Source organism: Agelaius phoeniceus, chromosome 1, assembly GCF_051311805.1.
Source record: "Agelaius phoeniceus isolate bAgePho1 chromosome 1, bAgePho1.hap1, whole genome shotgun sequence".
NCBI lineage: Eukaryota > Metazoa > Chordata > Aves > Passeriformes > Icteridae > Agelaius > Agelaius phoeniceus.
This window is the reverse complement of record NC_135265.1, coordinates 6,493,564-6,511,899: the sequence shown is the minus strand read 5'-3', so window position 1 is coordinate 6,511,899 and position 18,336 is coordinate 6,493,564. Positions and strand designations below refer to the sequence as shown.

At 43.0% G+C, this 18,336-nt stretch overlaps 1 protein-coding gene across 1 annotated transcript; it reads right to left on the bottom strand.

The window, feature by feature from the left end:
- Nucleotides 1-1,956: 1,956 nt before the first annotated feature.
- Nucleotides 1,957-15,641, bottom strand: NUB1 (negative regulator of ubiquitin like proteins 1). The gene is made up of 15 exons (XM_054632780.2): nt 15,450-15,641; nt 13,190-13,307; nt 12,946-13,107; nt 11,630-11,688; nt 11,022-11,092; nt 10,098-10,280; nt 8,515-8,603; nt 7,417-7,523; nt 6,369-6,555; nt 5,893-6,000; nt 5,591-5,743; nt 4,568-4,714; nt 4,192-4,287; nt 3,253-3,445; nt 1,957-2,630 (listed from the first exon to the last, which is right to left on the bottom strand). Exons 2-15 carry the CDS (start codon nt 13,304-13,306, stop codon nt 2,467-2,469), a joined length of 1,836 nt encoding a protein of 611 aa, XP_054488755.1. The 5' UTR covers nt 13,307; nt 15,450-15,641; the 3' UTR covers nt 1,957-2,466.
- Between the last annotated feature and the right edge of the window lie 2,695 nt (nt 15,642-18,336).

The window sequence follows — 18,336 nt, the reverse complement described above, 5'->3', positions numbered from 1 at the left end:
ATTTCTTGCCTTTCCCTCAATGCTGGGGTTGGAGTTGGTTGTGTGTGAAGCTGTCCTGCCTCCCAGCAGGCACCAAAGTGCCAAAGCTCAGTTCCCGTGTCAGGGGGACCAGACACAAAAGCACAGACTTAAGGGACAGCAGGGATGGCAAAGAGCTACAAGCCCTGACTCAGCACTGCCCTGGTGGCACCAAAAGCTCCTGTTCTGACACCTTAACACTGTGTCAGTGGGTCAGGCCCATCATAGACCCTGCTCTCCTCTCCTGCTAAGCAGCTTTAGTAGTTCTTACCTGGCAAGTTTCCACATCTAGTAGGAAACAGCATTTCAATTTTGTGAAATGCCTACCAAGAGACTAATTTGGCATGCCACCTGCATTGTGGTGCAGCCTTAATTGCAATGTCAACCTCTCAGGCTGGTCATTGTGGCTCAGTGGCACATGTCTATGAGCTGCTGCTGGCTTGCCATGCAGCTGACTGCATTTTGCTTCTGAGGATAACACCAAGTAGGAGGCCTTTAGGAGCTGGATGGAGTTCCCCAGACCCCCTGGGCTGTATTTTCTGTTTAAAACTTCACACACAGTGCATGAGACACAAGAGCCTATCTGGGCACACAGCAGCTGCACATGCAGTCAGCAGAGAGAGATCTCAAACAGTGGAATTAATGAGTCATTACCACTTCTGCCTGTTGCTAAACATATCACAGTGCCTCCAAATGCATGGTCAAAATTAACATGCAGCTTTCAGCCACTGCCTCCTGCTCTGCTGATCACTTACAACTGCTCTGGCAGAGTTACATCATTGATGAATGGCTGCTCTGACAAGCACTGCATGTTATGATGCTAATTTTAAATTCCCCAAGGACAAACCTTCCCTTCTGAAGTTGTCGCTGCCAGTTTGCTGTGCGAGCCACTTCAAAGAGGAGAATTGCTGCATGTGCAGCTCAATGCTGCCATCAGTGCATGCCCAGGGGCTGGCCAATGCCAGGAGGTTTCAGAAGGGAGGAGCAAATTTGTGTTTCCTCCTCCTTCTTGTTAAAACTACATCCATGACTTGCATGTTTTCAATTCTAAATTCTTTTCTCTATTCTGTTTTCCCTCTGCATTTTGTCCAGGGGTTCCTCAGTGCTGGCCTGTAAAGAAAACAGGATATAATGGGTGCTGAAGCTCATACTGCTGGCTTTGGAAATCCTTCAGCTTTCAGGGTAGAAATACAAAGCCATTCAATTTTTACAGCACTTGCCTTGATAGAGAAGAAAGAAATACAAATAATTCCTTAACAGTGTCATCAGTGCCTGGTTTTTGCTGTGTTTGGCTGAGGGAATCAGTATAAAACCCAAGGCTGTGCTGCAGCCCGTTCATTCCCCGTGCTGGAGCTGAGCAGTCATCCCGCAGGCCACGGCCCTGCTCCCTGCAGCGCACAGCAGTGCACGCCCTCATTTCCCGGCCGCTGAGTGCCGGCTGAGGAGACACTGTCACACAGCAGGGCTGATGTTCTGGCTGGAAGTGGAGAGCGCGGCCACTTCCCTGCTCCCACCGGCTTCAGACGGGGCCTGGGCTCCCTCTACCGAGAGCGTGGAGCCATGGAAAAGGAATAAACCACGTCCAGGCAGAGGAATGTCTGTTCCCGGAGCAGAGGAGTGCTTACACGGCAGGAAAAGCGATGTTACAAAACCACAGAAACCCCCAAATGCTTCTTCAGAACCCTGGAGCTGGACACAACTACTGAGACAGCGCCTGAAGCAAGCTCTGTTCAACAGATGATTGCAGAATATCCTGTAATCCCCCAGAAATCCATCAAGCTTAATCCACACACCTGTAGAGGTTAAAGAGAGCTGTCTGGGGAAAGTGGCTATTTAGTTATAAAAGGAAATTGCAGTAGATCACTCCCCCAGTCCCAGGACAGGCACTGCCAGGTAGTTCCCACTTTTTTAACAAAGCACAGAGGTCTCTCACCGAAGGCAGAAGCAGCACAGAGTTACCTTTATTGCCTGTGTAACACCTGTAGGAAGGGACAAGCAGAACACGGTATAAACCCATGCACAACAGATACATTAATGTCTCTTAAAAATCTTTCAGAAGAAAACTTGGAAAGCTGATACACCTCTACAGCCTCATGAGCTAAAGTTTCTCTTTTACAAACTCATGTTTTCTTTTTAAAGCTGGTGTTTTAAAATGGTATAGAAATGCTTCTTTACTAAGTGAATTAACTTATTTCACAATAAAAATATAGTTTAGTTCTATTAAATTTTCTTCTGAAAATAAATGTTTCTATTTTTCTATGACAATAAATTACAATGTATCACAAATGTAGGCTTTAAGCAGAGTTACAAATAAGCAGGAATTAAGTATTCCAACTATAGTCTGATGGAATTCAAGGCCCTTAGTAAGAGATAAGCTGAAGGTGCATTTATAATCCAAACTCAATTTGACAAGGTAAATACATATAACTGAAGTCGATTTAATGGGATTTAGTGCTGCGGTACTTGTATATAGGATAAGTATTCATGAATTATCTGCTCCTCTTCCTCGAGTGTTAAATCCAGATAATCCTCTTCATGTTCAGGAATATCCTCTAGGATTTCATTGACTGCATCAGTCTCCATGTCTTCATCTGTTGGTGAACTAGAGGAACCTTCCAATAAAAAGCAGCAGTAGTGAATTCACAAGGAAAGAAGCTGATGCTCTCCCTGTTTCACCAGCGTGGTTGTTCTGCCAGCCCCTTCCTGCACAACCACCTCTTACATTACTCTGCAAAGGACAGGGCAGGAAGGCCATTTTTCATTATTATTTAAATGTGGTGTAGGAAAGCCTTTCATTAAACAGCAGGGATCACTACAGCTCTGACAAACAACAAGAAAAAAAAATATATGCAAGGTTCTTCTTTTAAAGTGGAAAGTTATCAATTATGTTTCTGTCCTGTAAGGGACATGATGAAGGACTATGGAGGCAGGCCAGCCACCTGCAGAGCACAGGTCTGGAATAAACTCCTTAGCCCTGCCCAGGACACCCTGAGTGTCACCTTTTTTCCTGGGCTGCACCTGCCTGCAGCTGGTACCTCTCTCCTCTGATCCTTTTGTGGCTGCCACTGCAGGGAACAACAGCTGCCTTCCTGTAACTGTGCTCCCAATAAAAACAGCCTGAGGCATTACTGCAGCCCTGTGCCACGATTTCAGCAGAAATTGCTTAACTATTTCCTACAAAAGCCAGAACAGCCTTCCCTTCCCTTCCCACCCTGCTGGATGCAACACTCTCACCTGCAGACTCTGTGAGCAGGTCCTTGGAAGAAGTGGATTCCTCTGATGGACTGGACCCTTCTGAGGACAGCAGCAGTGAAGGGGGAAGAACTCCCCCATAATGAGCAAGGGTTTGGGAAGCCACGTGGATGTTCCCTTTAAAGACCTTTAAAGCTTGCTCTGCCGACTCACGGCTGAAACCCATGTACGTCAGCTGCAGGGGGGAAAAAGGAATAATACAGAAAATCTGGGAAATCCAAGCCCATCTGACACCAGGGTATGACAGGAATCTGACTCTGCAGCTGACAGTCATCCTCTCACACAGAGAAAAGCACTGCATGCCAGGAATTCCAGGACACTGACTCTGGTTTACTGGAACAGTTAACAACAGGGCAGTGACCTATTAAAGGCATGAGGATGTTGAGCAGGATCAAGAGGCTCTTGTCTAGTACCAGACCAATTCTTTTTCTGTTTTCAAAAGGAAACTTCAAAGCACTCCAGTGCATCGGGGGGTGCACGTGTTTTTCCTAGGCAATAAGAGTTTTCTTGCCTGGCATCAATAACACAGCCACTCTAACTACAGACGAGCTTGTCAGACAGCCTGTCACGAGAAATACACATTTCAACTCTTCCCCTTGTGCACTGCAGAGTTTAGAGACTTGAATAAATTTCTCACTTGCTGTCTTTTTTGGGATAGAGGATTACAGTGCAAACACTTTCCCTCCACACCCACACATGGCAGGTTGGTGCAATGGGCAGGAAGTACACACAAATTACATGTTAGCCCCAGTGACTTCAGCATGAAGAGTGAGTGGATGCCAGACCCTGGAGTATGACAGCCTGAGTGACATGGGTCCAAGAATACTTGTAGAGCTTTACTTCAGGAAAATCTGCAGTCTCTGCAAGCACAACTCAGAAACAAGACAACCAACTCACAAGAAAGCAAGTGGTCTAACTTACTTGCTCAATATTTTCTTGGGAAACCTGAAACTGGTCCATGGCCACAGAATCATCATCATCATCTTCCAAGAGTAACTCAGGATTGTCAAGAATAAACTGCCATAAAACAGAGAGAGATCAGAATAGAGTGACAGAGCTACAACAGTCCTCAACACAGTTGTGTATGCAGCCCAATGGTTGATATAAGCAAACCTCAGCAAACTTAAGTGACATCTGACTTATTGGGTCAGGAAGTGCAAGTTCAATCATTACAATTCAGAAAAGGGAGCTATGAACTAAAAAATGTAGACTACAGAAAATAACAATCTGCTAAACAATAAAAAAAAAAAAAAAAATTTATTTTGTACAACACTACTTCTACTGAAAAATCACTTACCTTAAAGGCTTGGTCCAGGTTTCCTCGTGTCTTTTGAAGAGCTATCTGAGCAGCTCTCTCTGAGTAGCCCATACTTTTCAGGGTATTGATGTCCTCCAGTCTCCGCCGTCTTTTAGCTCTCTCCTCCCTCCTGATCTGCGCCTTTTCCTGCAAGAGCACAGACACTGCAAGCTCACTGTGCATGGGAATGCTTTAACACATAGCCTGTGCATGAAGGGCTTCTTGGATTTTTTTGCTGCAAGTTTGAATCTCTTGAGGAAAAGGCTTTTTTTTTTTTTTTTGTAAATACAGACTGTGCTGCCAGACACACAGTTCCTAAATAAAGCTGCATTTCCATGAGCCAGCCCTGTCGCCTCACTTCCGCTCCGCAGATCAGATCTGGTGCCATCACAGCTATTCCAGGCCCTGTGTGGTAAGTGACAAACCCATTTGGCAGATGGGCCCACAGACAAGACTTGCCAAGGACAGACAGTCAGAACCAGGCAGGGAGCCAGGGAGTTCTGTTCAGTCTTGCCTCAGCCAGTTGGCTTTTCTGTCCACACTTCACTGTCTGAAGTCTAGAAGTGCCTCCTCAGCTTACCAAACATCATTTCAGATCTGGACAGCACTATCTTCACTCACTCTAGCACAAAAAAATCTTTTCCCTCCTGGATCTTCCAAGTACAAACCCACAATAGGGGACAGTCAAGACTGGGAGTGTCAGTTTGGTCCTGGTAATTTATTCCCATATCACTGCTGAGTAGCAAACACTGGTGCAAAGCCTTCCCATGTGCCTCTGTAGCATAACCACAGGTCTTTGGCACTCTTGTCCCATCTGTTTTGAGACAGAGCTTCCCCTGTTAGTGCATTAAGTTTTGGTTTCAAACTTGTGGCAACACGTCCAACTGTCAGCTACACCAACAGTGCCAGAGCAGGATAATCCAAGCCCTTAACTCAGCACCACACTGCCCTGGCCACTCAACACACATCTCATGGACACCCCAACTCAGGTGATCCATGGTTTAATGCTTTCACTGCCCTTACCTCTCTCCTGTTGGTGATCAGATTGGCAGCATGCTCCACATTCCCGTGGCATGCTCGCAGGGCGAGGCGAGCTTCCTGCTCCGAGAAGCCCAGGAGTGACAGGCGATCCACTTTATCAGGATCTATGGACAGCTCTCCATACAAAGAGGATGCCTGGACATGGGAAGGACAAAATGACACCACTCACACTGTTAAAATACAAAAAAAAAAATGCCTCCCCATTTCAAGAACAAGTTCCAGATGGAACCCTAACTAAGGGGCTGCAGTGAAGGGCTCCAGAGTTTTACCTAAAGATGTCTTACCTTCTGAATGTACTCCGCAGCCTCCTTTTCTCTGCCACTGTGGTAGTGCCCAATCCCTTGAAGGAGGTAAAGCCGTAGAAATAAAACCTTCTCCCGACCATAGCTTCCCTAAGGAATTGTTTAAAGAAGGAGAGGGGACCATGTAAATAGAAGCATGGGGTAGAACACCAGTTCATTATCAACAGAACACTCTACACATTTAGAGAAGACACAGTCTGGGCTTTGTGACACTCAGTGTGCAGATAAAGCACCACACCTAAACCCCTGCTGATGCCTGGGCATATAAACAGAGATTTGCCATGACCTTTTTGCCAGGCCCAGTGTTTTCCCTGTGCTGACAATTACAGAACCAGGAAACAGGCTGATGATACACAGGAAAACTTTAAGCTTCTAAAAGCCAGTCTTGCAATACTTGAACAGTAACTGAATACATGTAGAAAAAAAATCCCACCCTAATTAAGTCAAACCCAGCATACTTTGATGTCAATAAGCCTCTCATGGTTCTCTCCATAGCACCTCTGGAAGCATCTCTGTGCTGTGGACAGCTTTTTCTCTGCATCATCCAGGCAGTCCAGCTGCTCCAGACGGAAGTAGCACCACACTATATCCAGCTGCAGCACTGCGTAATTATCAACCGTGTTCAGCAGCTCCGTGCTACACTCACTGGAAAATAAAACAATTTTTTTTTTTTTTTCTGGGAGAGCATTGTTTATTTCCCCTCTCCTCCACCACTTTTTAACATTCATAAAACAACATTAGAAGTGTGCACACTCATGTTGGAGAAAGCACACTCTTTGTAGCTGAGGCAGCAAACTGATGCTAGGGGAACTGGAATCAAATGCTGATCCCCCATTCCATTCACTGACACACAGGACTGCTGCCAAGGTTACATCTTAAAGCATTACAGTAACAAAATGAGCTGAGGCTACTGTTTAATATGGCATCTCTAAAAGCATAATGGAATTAAACCCTGAGTAATCTTTGGGAGGACTGAGAAACTGCCTCAGTGCACATGAACATGCTGAGAACTGTGCCAGTCTCCTTGCACAGATGAGAAACAGACAGGGACAGTATTACTTTTGGGATCTCAAAAGAGCAATTTAGGGCTCTGACAGCTGATAGGAAATGAATTTACTTGCAGAAGCCCTGGTATGGTTACTGACCTCAGCTATCTGCTCCACCTTTTACAAGAAATTATTACTTCACAAGAGCAACTGCAAATGAATATCCGTAACTGTCTGTCAAGCTAATGCAATTTATAACCTGGTACAAGAATATTGACAGTTTCTGTTTATGCTGTTATGAAAGATTAACTTGCCCAGTGGCAGTATCTGTTTCAGCTGTTCTACATGAAGCCACCTGTCACTGCAAGTCAGAGCTTTATCTGCTGCTTCCCATCTGCAAGAGGGGGTGTGGAGCAACCCCAGGCAAAACTGGCCCTGATTTATATGCACAGGTAGAGGCTGTGCTGTTCCTTTATGGGCTGACAGTAAAGACAGACACGAGGACTCAAAATGTTCTTACCAGAAGTGTTTATCAGCATCCAACAAATACGGCAGTGCTATTTCATATTCTTTCTTCTTCATTAATGCTCTGCCCTTCTCATGGTAACCCATAGCCAGCACAAGTGCCTAGAAAAACAGATTGAGACTTCTGACTGCACCTCTCCAAATCAAAGAGTTCAAAGGAAATATCCAAGTAATCCATCAGAGTCCTTGTTCTTCCTAGGAAAACACCACTGTATCAGTGCTTCAAGACCAGTGCTACCTCACACTGCTTCACACTTTTCTCCCATCTGATAATGTCAGATATTGTCTAGTTAAAAGCAACAGATGATACTGGCCCAGGAAGTGCTGCACCAAGCTCACTTTAAGTATGCAACCCCAGAGAGATTTTCAATGGTGAGTGATACAAAGCTCAGCATTTTTCTGGGTGCTGCATTTTCTCACAGCACCAAACTTGTTTTGCTTTGCTATCACAATTATCTTGCAAAACTTAAGAATTCACCTTCTGAAAAGCCTCAGAACTGAAAACTAAATTTTGAGTGTGTCAGGAAAACACTCCTGCAGTATAACAAATGAAAATGTAACAATAATTCTGGATAGAAACAACCTGCAATATTTCCTCTGGTCCTTGATCAATACTGATGAAATCTCATTCACTTAAAGCATCACTAGATGCTTTAAGTCTTCAGGTGAATTATTACATTCAGTACTTCATCAGAACAGCATGCAGACTCATCAAGTTTACAAACAGAAATAAGGCCTAAGAAACAAATTACTTTCATGCCTTTCTAGGACACCCAAAATTTATAACAGCACAATGATCAACAAAATAAAGCTTGTCTTAAACCCCAAAGTAAGATATGGACCACACAGGGGTCAGTGCCAGATTAGACCTACAATGAGATCAGGAATCAGAGGTTGTCTCCAGATAACTGAAATATTCCCACCTATAGAGTTCTACTTCAATTGTATTTCAAAATTATTTGTATTAAACAAACATCTAGAGGGCCCGGGGTTACACCCCCGGAAAGTCTGGCTGTATTTCAATCCCATATTTTAAATGTTTCACAGGTTGAAGGAGCCATCTTAGTGGCATTGTAAGATGCTTTTCACCTACTTTTTTAGCTTGAGGAGGAATCTGAATTGACCTTCCAGTTTGATTAGCTATATCTAGGTATGGGACAGAGTCTGGATCCAAGTACTCTTCTGAAAGATATAAAAAAGTTTAAAATTTAAACAGCATCTTCAACAGAGCAACTCTGCTGCCATAAGTATATTTTAGTAATGTTGTTAAACAAAACAGCAAACAACACAAAACCCCAGAATTACATATAAAGGCTGCATGTCTGTTTTTTTCTGGACATACCAACAGTGGCTCTGGCCAGGTAAACGTGAGGAACTTCTAGAAAGGTCACTGTGGAAAAGGCCTTGTGCATCCAGAAATTTAGACACAATATCAAAAGTTCCAGGAATTATAAAGAAGTATTTTTTTGCAGAAGACAAAACACCTACATTTTACACAACACAGTATTCAAAATGATTTATCAACTAAAGCTAGAATATTTAAAAAGTACAACTGAGCACAGTTGATAAAGCTGGAAAAAAAATACAGCTCAGTATTTTCCTTCCTCACATCTTTCATGCTTGTTATCAAACTACCAATTTTGTTTTCACTTCCATTTGATTTACAATGAAAAGATGATTTTCTTGTAGCCAAAAGACAGTTAAGGAAGAGTTTGTTGAGATTAAAAGCTTCTGCCCTGTGGTTTCTCTCACATCAAACAAAAGAATTGTTAAACTCTCACTGCACTTCTCACAGACCCTTCAGCCTGGGAGCCCATTATAGACTCTGCTCTTTACTCTGGCATTGGCAAAAAAATATAAAGGGACCCAACTCAGGATTCAAAATTTGGGGTCTAAACCACCCCTTAAGTCCAAAAAAGGCAAACACTTCTGTCATGTGTTCAAAATCTGATATTGTGGTAAGAAACCAGAAGTCACCAGCTTTGAAGCTTTATTCGGGTGTTTCTGCATTTGGCAAGAATTTGTGACCTGTTCAGCTTCACAGCTCCTTGATTGTGGATTTGTGAAACAATGGAATAGAGAAGTGATTTAAACTCACCACCAAGCACTGCAGCTCACAAACACAACCTCATTTTGAAGAATTATTACTGTTAAATTAACTAGATCCCTTTAGCTTAATCCACAGTTGCCAGGAATCAACATCCCAAGGGAATGAGAACACCACAGCCGTGTGGCAGATGACAGTGACAAATGAGCTGCTCTGCACAATGAAACCATGGTTACACACAGCCATAGCTAAACTACAAAAAAAAAAAGTGTTTAATGACTTAGAACACATTAGGCACTGTGCTTTTGTCTACAATAAATCTAAAGCTTCTCACAAGTCATCAGTCTCTCGGCTGCCAAGTGCTAATTAAACAATTGATTCATATGATATCCTTCTCAAAGTGCTAAAGTTTTTTGTACCATTCTAGTTGTGTAAAAACGGTGGAAAAAAAAAGTTTTAGCCAACTTAAAGCCCAGTTTTCAAGTAGGTAGAAACCTAGAAAAGTGTGAACTGAAATTCAGCCATGGTATAGGCACTCTTCCATGTTGAAAGGCTTGTGAGAATGTAATTTTGGATGCACAAAAATTAATGAACACCCACCTCCCCCCCAGTCCAACAAGCCCACTTACCTCTCTCTGCTAGAATTTCCAAACCCTTCTTAGTTCTCTGCATCTTGTCATTTATTTCTTTTTCTTTCTTACACTGAAGCTCTTCCTCCTGAACTTTCCTTTTGGTTTCCTCATCACTCTGTTCCAGTTGAAGCACCATCACTTTGGCATTGTGTGTGACACCTTGATCTTCAAGGGTTTTACCTGCAAAATAGAGTGTGATTAATACAATTCAACTACTGAACTATTGAAATTGCAACACTTGAGAACTCAGTCAAAGCCCCTAAAAATTACTGACACAGTCAGCAAAATTTAGAATCAGTCTTGCATCTTAAAAGTGCTTTTGAAGTGACTGGTATGTTTCTTTCCTTGTTTTTTTTCAAAACGTTCAAAAATACCATTATTTCTATTTCAGTTTATTGATCTTCAGGCAAAAACTGCAATAAGAACATGTCCAGGATCATACACCACAAGAGAACAGGACAGAAAAACTGGGAACTGAGTCCAAGTTCCTTCTGTCAGTTCTGTGGTTCTAATTCTGATATATTCCAGGGCCATCAGCAAAGAAAAAGCTCTATCATCACTTCCCACATGTCTGACAGGTTGAGCATGGGCAAAGCATTACAAAAAGTCTTTGAAAATACTCTTATACAATAAGGTTTTTTGAAGAAATTTAGAGTTTCTCTTAAGTGTGCATTTTCAGTGTTTCAACACTAGAAAAGGGGATTTTCTATATTCATTATAGTATTCCTTTAATTGATCTAATTCTATTTAAGAATTTGGATTATTATAATTTAATACATTTCCTGTAAAGCAAAAACTGACAAATATAACAACTGTTTTTTGGAAATTTCTGAAATTAATAGAGTTGCAAGGCAAATGTTCTTCTGAGAAGCAGAAAATGAGAAAATTATCATAAAAGTATCTTTAACTAGAGATACATACCCAGGTCAAGCTGCTTCTTATTTATGATTATTTTGACAGCATTTTCTTGTAATGCATATTCCTGTGCTATCCTGTGAAATGAATAATTTCATACATGAACAATAATTTTTAAGGTTATACAAAATTGTTGTTTCAATAGCAATAAAACCTCAAAATAAGTGCTTATAAATGGCTTAAAATTTTTGCTACAAAAGGCTGCTAGAAGTAAAACAACAACATCAGAGAGCTTTATGTACTACATAGAGGAAACCTGGGATACAAAAAGGGAAAAAACAAAACAGAAAAGAATCTGATTCTTTTAGGCTTAAAAACACAAAAGAAAGAGAAAGTCATGTTCACTGTTCAGAGGATCTGCCTGGTTACAGACTTGGAACCCTGGTACTTGCTGGGGATTTACACACAACTATCTTCTTCCTGTTTTCCATCTGTTAAACCACAGCTGTTCCCATGAAGAACTGCCCTACAGGGACACTGGACATCCTGTTCAGAGAATCCATGCTAAGAAAAAGCTTAAATCAAACAAAAAGTGGGTTTGTTTGCATTTTTTCAAAATGCTCTGTGACAGGGTGGTGTCTCATGAGAGGAGCACAAAGGGTGATTGCACTTACTGGGATCTGAGCTCTTTGCCTGTGATGAACAGACTGGTCTCCAGTGGGATTTTCCTGCTCTGTAGTAATTGTATTGGGTGGGGAAAAGAAAGAGGAAAGGAAAAGCATGATACCAATATACTCTGGACATTTTCTTAATTAACTGTTCTACAATAACATTTCTATTCCAAATAACAATTGTATTTAGAAGGTTATGGCTGGACATACATAGTAATAATTTCCAGTTCTGTACTTGCTATAATGCTAAAAATAAGCATTATAACAGCAGGATATTCAGAATAAAATAAATCTAAATTCAGAGCCAAACAATTTAAATTAATTTAATTATGCACCTCCAATCTTAACTGTGCTTTGCAATTATGCCACTCACCTGTGACTGGCTAAGTTATGATTAATTCCTATTAGTGTCTCTGGTCCCAGATTAGATAAACTGAATTTTAAATGAATTCATTCCCCTATTTGCCCAGCAGCATTATAAAGTAGAATTATGAAACTATTTGGTTGTTTTAACTGCATGGCAATCACTTAAAACTCTCTACCCTTTAGCCCAGGTAATTATTTTTCACTACAGGAGTATTTTATGCATGAAAATAGGAGTTGAAACCTGACTCTAAAAGGGCAAAACTTAATTCAGTTCTCTGTTGGAGAAGATTTTAGGAGCCTGCTCGAGAAGGTTGAGCTTGGAATGGGCTGCCCAGGGAGGTGGTGGAGTCTCCATCCCTGGAAGTGCTTAAGAAAGTTCTGGAAGAAGCACTGAGTGCCATGGTTCAGCTGACAAGGTGGTGGTTGGTAGAGATTGGACTCGATGATCTTGGAGATCTTTTCCAACCTAATGAATCTGTGACTCTGGAATTCTATGAATCCATGAAGGGAACAGGTGAGTGCCATCACAACAGAAAATCCTGCTCCTCATTTCCAAGTTCAAGTGACATCAATATGCTGAATCAACTTCAGGTATTCTACAGCTGAAAAAATACATCTGTTCTTTATTGCTAATACAAGCACTTACATCAGAAAGAATCAAACTGAAATAGATACTTAAATCTAATTTACTTTTCTTAATTGAAAGATTATTTGCCATTAAATCCTAAAGGCAAAAATTACTCATCTCCTCAATATTATATTCCTTTGCCATGATATCCCCATATACCTGGGAAACTAAAATATGCAATTTCCCTCTCCCCATTTTTTCTATACCTGACACAGATCACTCATATGAAACACCTGAAAAAGCTGTAGTGAAAAAACCTCAAAGTAAACCTACTCAAACCTCAAAGTAAAGCTATTTATGCAGACTTTTCTGCAGTGTTACTCACTTTTCTACGAGGCAGATAGATATCAAGTCTTGCAATCCCAGTCACTTTAAAATTCTCATTTCCTGTCCCACGCTCAATTGCTTTACACCGGATTTCTTCCAGCATATTCTCTGTATCATTCTTATTGATATTCAGCTTGGATGAATATTTTTCTACAAGCTCCTGAAAAAATGACAAGAAAAACTGGGAAAATGCAGCAGCAGTATGACATGGAAGATGACATCAACTCAGAGAAAATATTTACCTTCATCTCTTCACCAGCTTCCTTTTTTTCATTTGTATATGGTGGTTTCCATAGCTGAATTTTGTCCTCTCTTAAGCAGCTTGTCAGTTTTGCTATCAAATACTTCTTTTGTGCCATTCTTTTAAAATAAAAGTACAGTTGGAAGGGAAAAGAGAGAAAAATAAACTATCCTTTAATACAGCTTTCCTGTAGTAAGATATTCTGCTTTTCAAGAAGTCTAAGTGACATTCTGGAATTCTGCAATAAATGATGAGTATTAAATACACTCCATGCATTTTGGTGGGGAGGGGAAACTGAGGCCAAACTATAAGAAAAAAATTGAAAAGAGGGTGAAATTTGGATTGGAGTAGGGATAATTACAAGGGCCCTGCCATTTCAAGACAAATTAAACCTCTTCCTATCCCTCATGTGAACTGGGATTGCATCAAAATACATAAAATTTGACAATTCAGTTGTTCTGCCCTGCTCTGGATCCACCAATTCTGATTCAGCTCAGACAAAGCAGGAAACTCTGAGTTAATCAGCATGACCCTGGGAAAAAACCAAACATCCCAAAAAGCAGGGAAGGCACACAGAGGGCAAGGAAAGCTGGGTGCAGAGATCGCAACAGGAAAAAAAACAAACTCCAGGTGCATGATAAAGCATGGGAGAGTTGTGGCTCTTGGATAGTGGGAATCATATGGAAAATGGCCTTTAAATTAGACAGAAAAGCATTTAAAATGTTGGCATACATGCACTAAGATGGCCATGAAATTCAATTAATCAGTTTCACTTTTCTTTCAGAGTGGTTCCCATCTTTCATTCTTGTTTATTGGCACATAGATCTCAGTAGAAAAGGAAGGAGTTCCCCCAGTTTCAAAAATGGCTCCTGGCTCAGAAAAACACTATTTGAGGGGGGAAAAAAAGTAGGCAAATATTCAATTTGTGTAAGTTTACCTGTCAGCCTTACCTCGAGCCCAGTTTTACTGAGCTACAAAGAATTCCCTGCAAGCTGCACTGACAAAAGTTTCCCCTGAACAGGAGTCAGAGGGGTGAACTGGGCAAGTGGATGGTTTAACAACCCTTCCAGCTGGATTGCTGTAATTTGCACAGTGTCTGTCAAAACCAGCAGAGAAAAACACACACTCTTTTTCCTGCTGGGATGCCTCTGCTATTATTTGAGAGCCAAGGCAAACAATGGCATTTACAAAGCTAAAAGTGACAAAACCATTCAATTTTCAAAACATTGCACTGTAGCTGTTAATGCAGCTTTTCCCCTTTCCCAAAACACACCAGGGAATTCTCATTAACAGCCTGTAACCATCACTTTCCCACTTTTAAGTTATGCTGAAGACCCATTTTATTGCCACAATTCTGCTTAACATTTGCAAAAAAAGTTACTCGTGGTTTTGGGCCACCTAGATAAAATTTAAAATTGCAATCTACGCTTAAGACTAAGAATTGTAAATACAGATGACATTTATAAACTGGTCATTCATCTGTTTATCAATACTGTAGCTTGGTAAGTTTGTGATTTGTAATTGATCTATCAAAACAGAAAACACCACAGCAGTCTCCAATTAAACTCATTCCTACTAACACTCTATTTTAAAAATAAAACTTTTGCTTTCACAAACACGAAACCTATGATTTTATGTTACATTTCTAACACTTATAATAAATTCCATCACACCACCACTAAATTGCATTATAATCCACAGCAAAAACATTTGTGACTTACTCTTCCATCAACCATGAAACGCCACAAGAGCTCCTGAGGCAATTTCACTTTCGGTATGAGTTTAAAGGGACTTTCTCAAAACTCACGGGAGTAAACAAGGGGGGTATTTCCCCAGAAACGCTCTTAATGCAAGACTCAGCTTTTGTAAATAAAATGTCACCCTCTTAGGCCAGTTTTACGTGAAATAAAACAAGTGGAGAAGCAAGACGCGCGACCTAAGATGCAGCAACCAGCTTCAAAAGGCAAATTGTTGACGGAAGGAACAGGGGGCTGTCAGAATGGGTGGATAATAAAGCAGGACACATCAATTTTCCCTAAAAAGAAGGCAAGCACAGCTCTGACACACTTCACCGCGGCTGACCAAGGGGAAGCACAGAAACAGCCTCACGAGCGAACCCTCAGGGACGGCAGCCCCATCCCTGCGGGCCCGGGCATCCTCATCCCTCCCCAGGAGCGCTTCCAGCGCCTCCCGTGCCGGGGCTACCGCCAGCGCCCCGCTGGCACCGGGCTGCCAGCACGGCCCCGGCCCCGGGCACCCACCTGCGCCCCGCGGGCTCGGCACAGCCGCCGCCGCCGGGGGAAGCTCGGGGCCGACGCAGCTGCTCCCTGAGCTGCTTCCCGGCAGGGAGGGAGGCGAGGGCCGCGGTCCCTGAGGGAGTGGATGGGCAGCGGCTCCTACGGCAGCCCGGAAGGCCCAGGGAGACGGGCGTGACGTGAGTGAAGCCGCGCCCCGCCCGCCATGGCCGCCCTGCCCTCACTTGGAGGCGCCGGGGCGTGCGCGCTGCTGCCGGGCGCGCAGTGTGGCAGAATTGCCTTGGGTCGGGTGTGCTGTGGTGGTTGATGTGTGCGTGCTTCCCAGCCTAGTGAAAAAGAAAGGAATCACGGAATCACAGCGTCAGTTAGGCTGGGAAAGAGCTCTGAGGTCATCGAGTCTGACATATGGCGGAACGCCACCAGTCAGGCAGACCATGGCGCTGAGTGCCATGTCCTGTCTTTCCTTAAAATCTCCAGGGACTGGGACTCCACCGCCTCCCTGGGCTGCCATTCTAATGTCTAATCTTCCTTTCCATAAGGAAATTCCTCCAAATATCCAACCAAAGCTCCCTGGCACAGCTTAAGGCCCTGTCCTGTCATCCTGTCCCCATCCTCTTACCCCATCCATGTGTAAGAGAGGTGCCAAGAGCATGACCCCCATCCTGTTCTCCTGTCCCTGAGGAGATTTACCCCATCCATGTGTAAGAGAGATGCCAAGAGCATGGCCCCATCCTGTTATCCTGTCCCTGAGGAGATTTACCCCATCCATGTGTAAGAGAGGTGCCAAGAGCATGACCCCATCCTGTTCTCCTGTCCCTGAGGAGATTTACCCCATCCATGTGTAGGAGAGGTGCCAAGAGCATGGCCCTGTCCTGTTCTCCTGTCCCTGAGGAGATTTACCCCATCCATGTGTAAGAGAGGTGCCAAGAGCCTGGGCCAGGCTCTCCTTGGTGGTGTCCAGCAATAGGACAAGAACCAACAGGCAGAAACTGGTGCACAGGAAATTCCACCAGAACATGAGGAAAAACTTCTTCCCTGAGCAGTGACTGAGCACTGAACAGTCTGCCCAGAGGAGACTGAGGAGTTTCCTCTCACTGGGGATATTCCAGAACCATCTGGACACAATCATGTCCCACATGCTCCAGGATGGCCCTGCTGGAGAAGGGAGGTGGGACCAGGTGACTGTTGTGGCCCCTTCCAACCTGATCCATTCTGTGGTTCTGTGAGATGTAACCCATGAAATAGCAACTTACAAGTTCTAAGTGACATCCAATTGTTAGAAAAATAAATTAATTATTGGTAGAATTGCCATGTTAAGGTTTAGGGCTTGACATGTTTCAATGATCTCAGACCTTGGGGAAGGTTAACAGAGCTTGGGAAGAAGGAGCTACTAATGATAGTGGACACAAAGAATGCAGAATTTACAAGCCACAAGGACATTTGGGAGAGCTTCCAAGATAAGGAAGAAACAAATAAAACCAACTCAGTAACCATGCTGAAATCAGCTCCAACTGGGTAAAAGGTGATTCTGCCAGGGAAACATCACAACAAAATGACCCACGAAACCCACAAGGTCAAAAGATGAGAAAGTGCTTATTAGCATAAGAAGTGAGAGAATCATTAGCCAGTAGAAGATAGAATACTAATTAAGAAAAGAGCTATCCAACTTGTAGCAGATCATAATGGCTTTGTTTGCTAAAATGTATAAATGCTAAAAAGTTTTGATAGTGGGTGTGCTTGATTTGTGGAAGACCACCAGCACCCAGGCTTGTACAACTCCAAAATAAATAATGTCTCTCCCAAGTGTGTAATTATTGGCTTGTTGCACTCTGGTTAATGAGACAACAGCAGGACCTTCTGGCTCCAGAGCATCAGATGGCTCATCCATGGGATGTGATGGGGGTCCCCAAGGCTGCCTGAGGGACTGTCCCTCCAGGAGAGGCTGGGTCTGGGTTGGGGGTGAGTGTTCTGCAGCCACCCCTCATCTGCCACTTCTGTGTGTGAGGCAGAGATGTGCAGGTTGGGGTTTTTTCTGTATTTTTTGAAGGCAGCAGTGTTGCAGGTGAGATTTAGCATGGGAGTTTGTATTTCCCCATCAGTGGGGGTGGGCAGGATCTTGCCTGGTTGTGGGGCTGTCAGAAGTTAACCTGGGTTCAGAGACTGGGCTGGAAGAATCCATGAGGGATGTGCCAAACACCACCTCAGGTTGAGGCAGAGCTCCAGTGTCACTTCCAGTCCCCAAAATGTCCAGGAATGGGAGCAGGGAGCAAAGCTTCAGGGATTTGGCTGTACAACATGGCTGCTCAATACTGTGTTTTATATTTGAGGTCCTCAGTGAGTTGGGACTCGTTCCTGGAATGTTTTTGGTGCCTGTAAGAGACAGACTTTTAATGGGTAACACCAGTTACAAGTAACTCATGTGGATTAATTCTTTCATGTGACCAGCAGCAAAGGGATTTCATTCTGTTTTACTCTCTTTTATTTATGTGTGACTGAAATAATTGCCCAGCAGTGTGATTTATTGTAGAATGGATGGACCTGCAGGACTGTCCTAACATTTTCCTTAGGAAGTCAGGCAAACTACCATGAAAGTCCCGTTTCCAGCTTTGGAATGGAAACCTCAGAGGGTTCATGGGGTGTGAACAAGACACTGAACTAGAATTTCAGGATTCCATGTTCTCCCATGTGCATAAATCAGTAAGGCTTGCCTACTGATAAAGTAAATTTGCTTTATGGCTGTCTTGGGTTCAGTGCTTGAAACTTGACTACATCTGTGGTGACAGTGATGAAAGCTCCTGCCCATGATGGCCAAACATGAAGAAGTTAACAGGAAAGGTTTTGCAGATCAGGTGCCCTTCAGAAGTGGGACTTCCTAGTATTTGAAGTTTTAGGC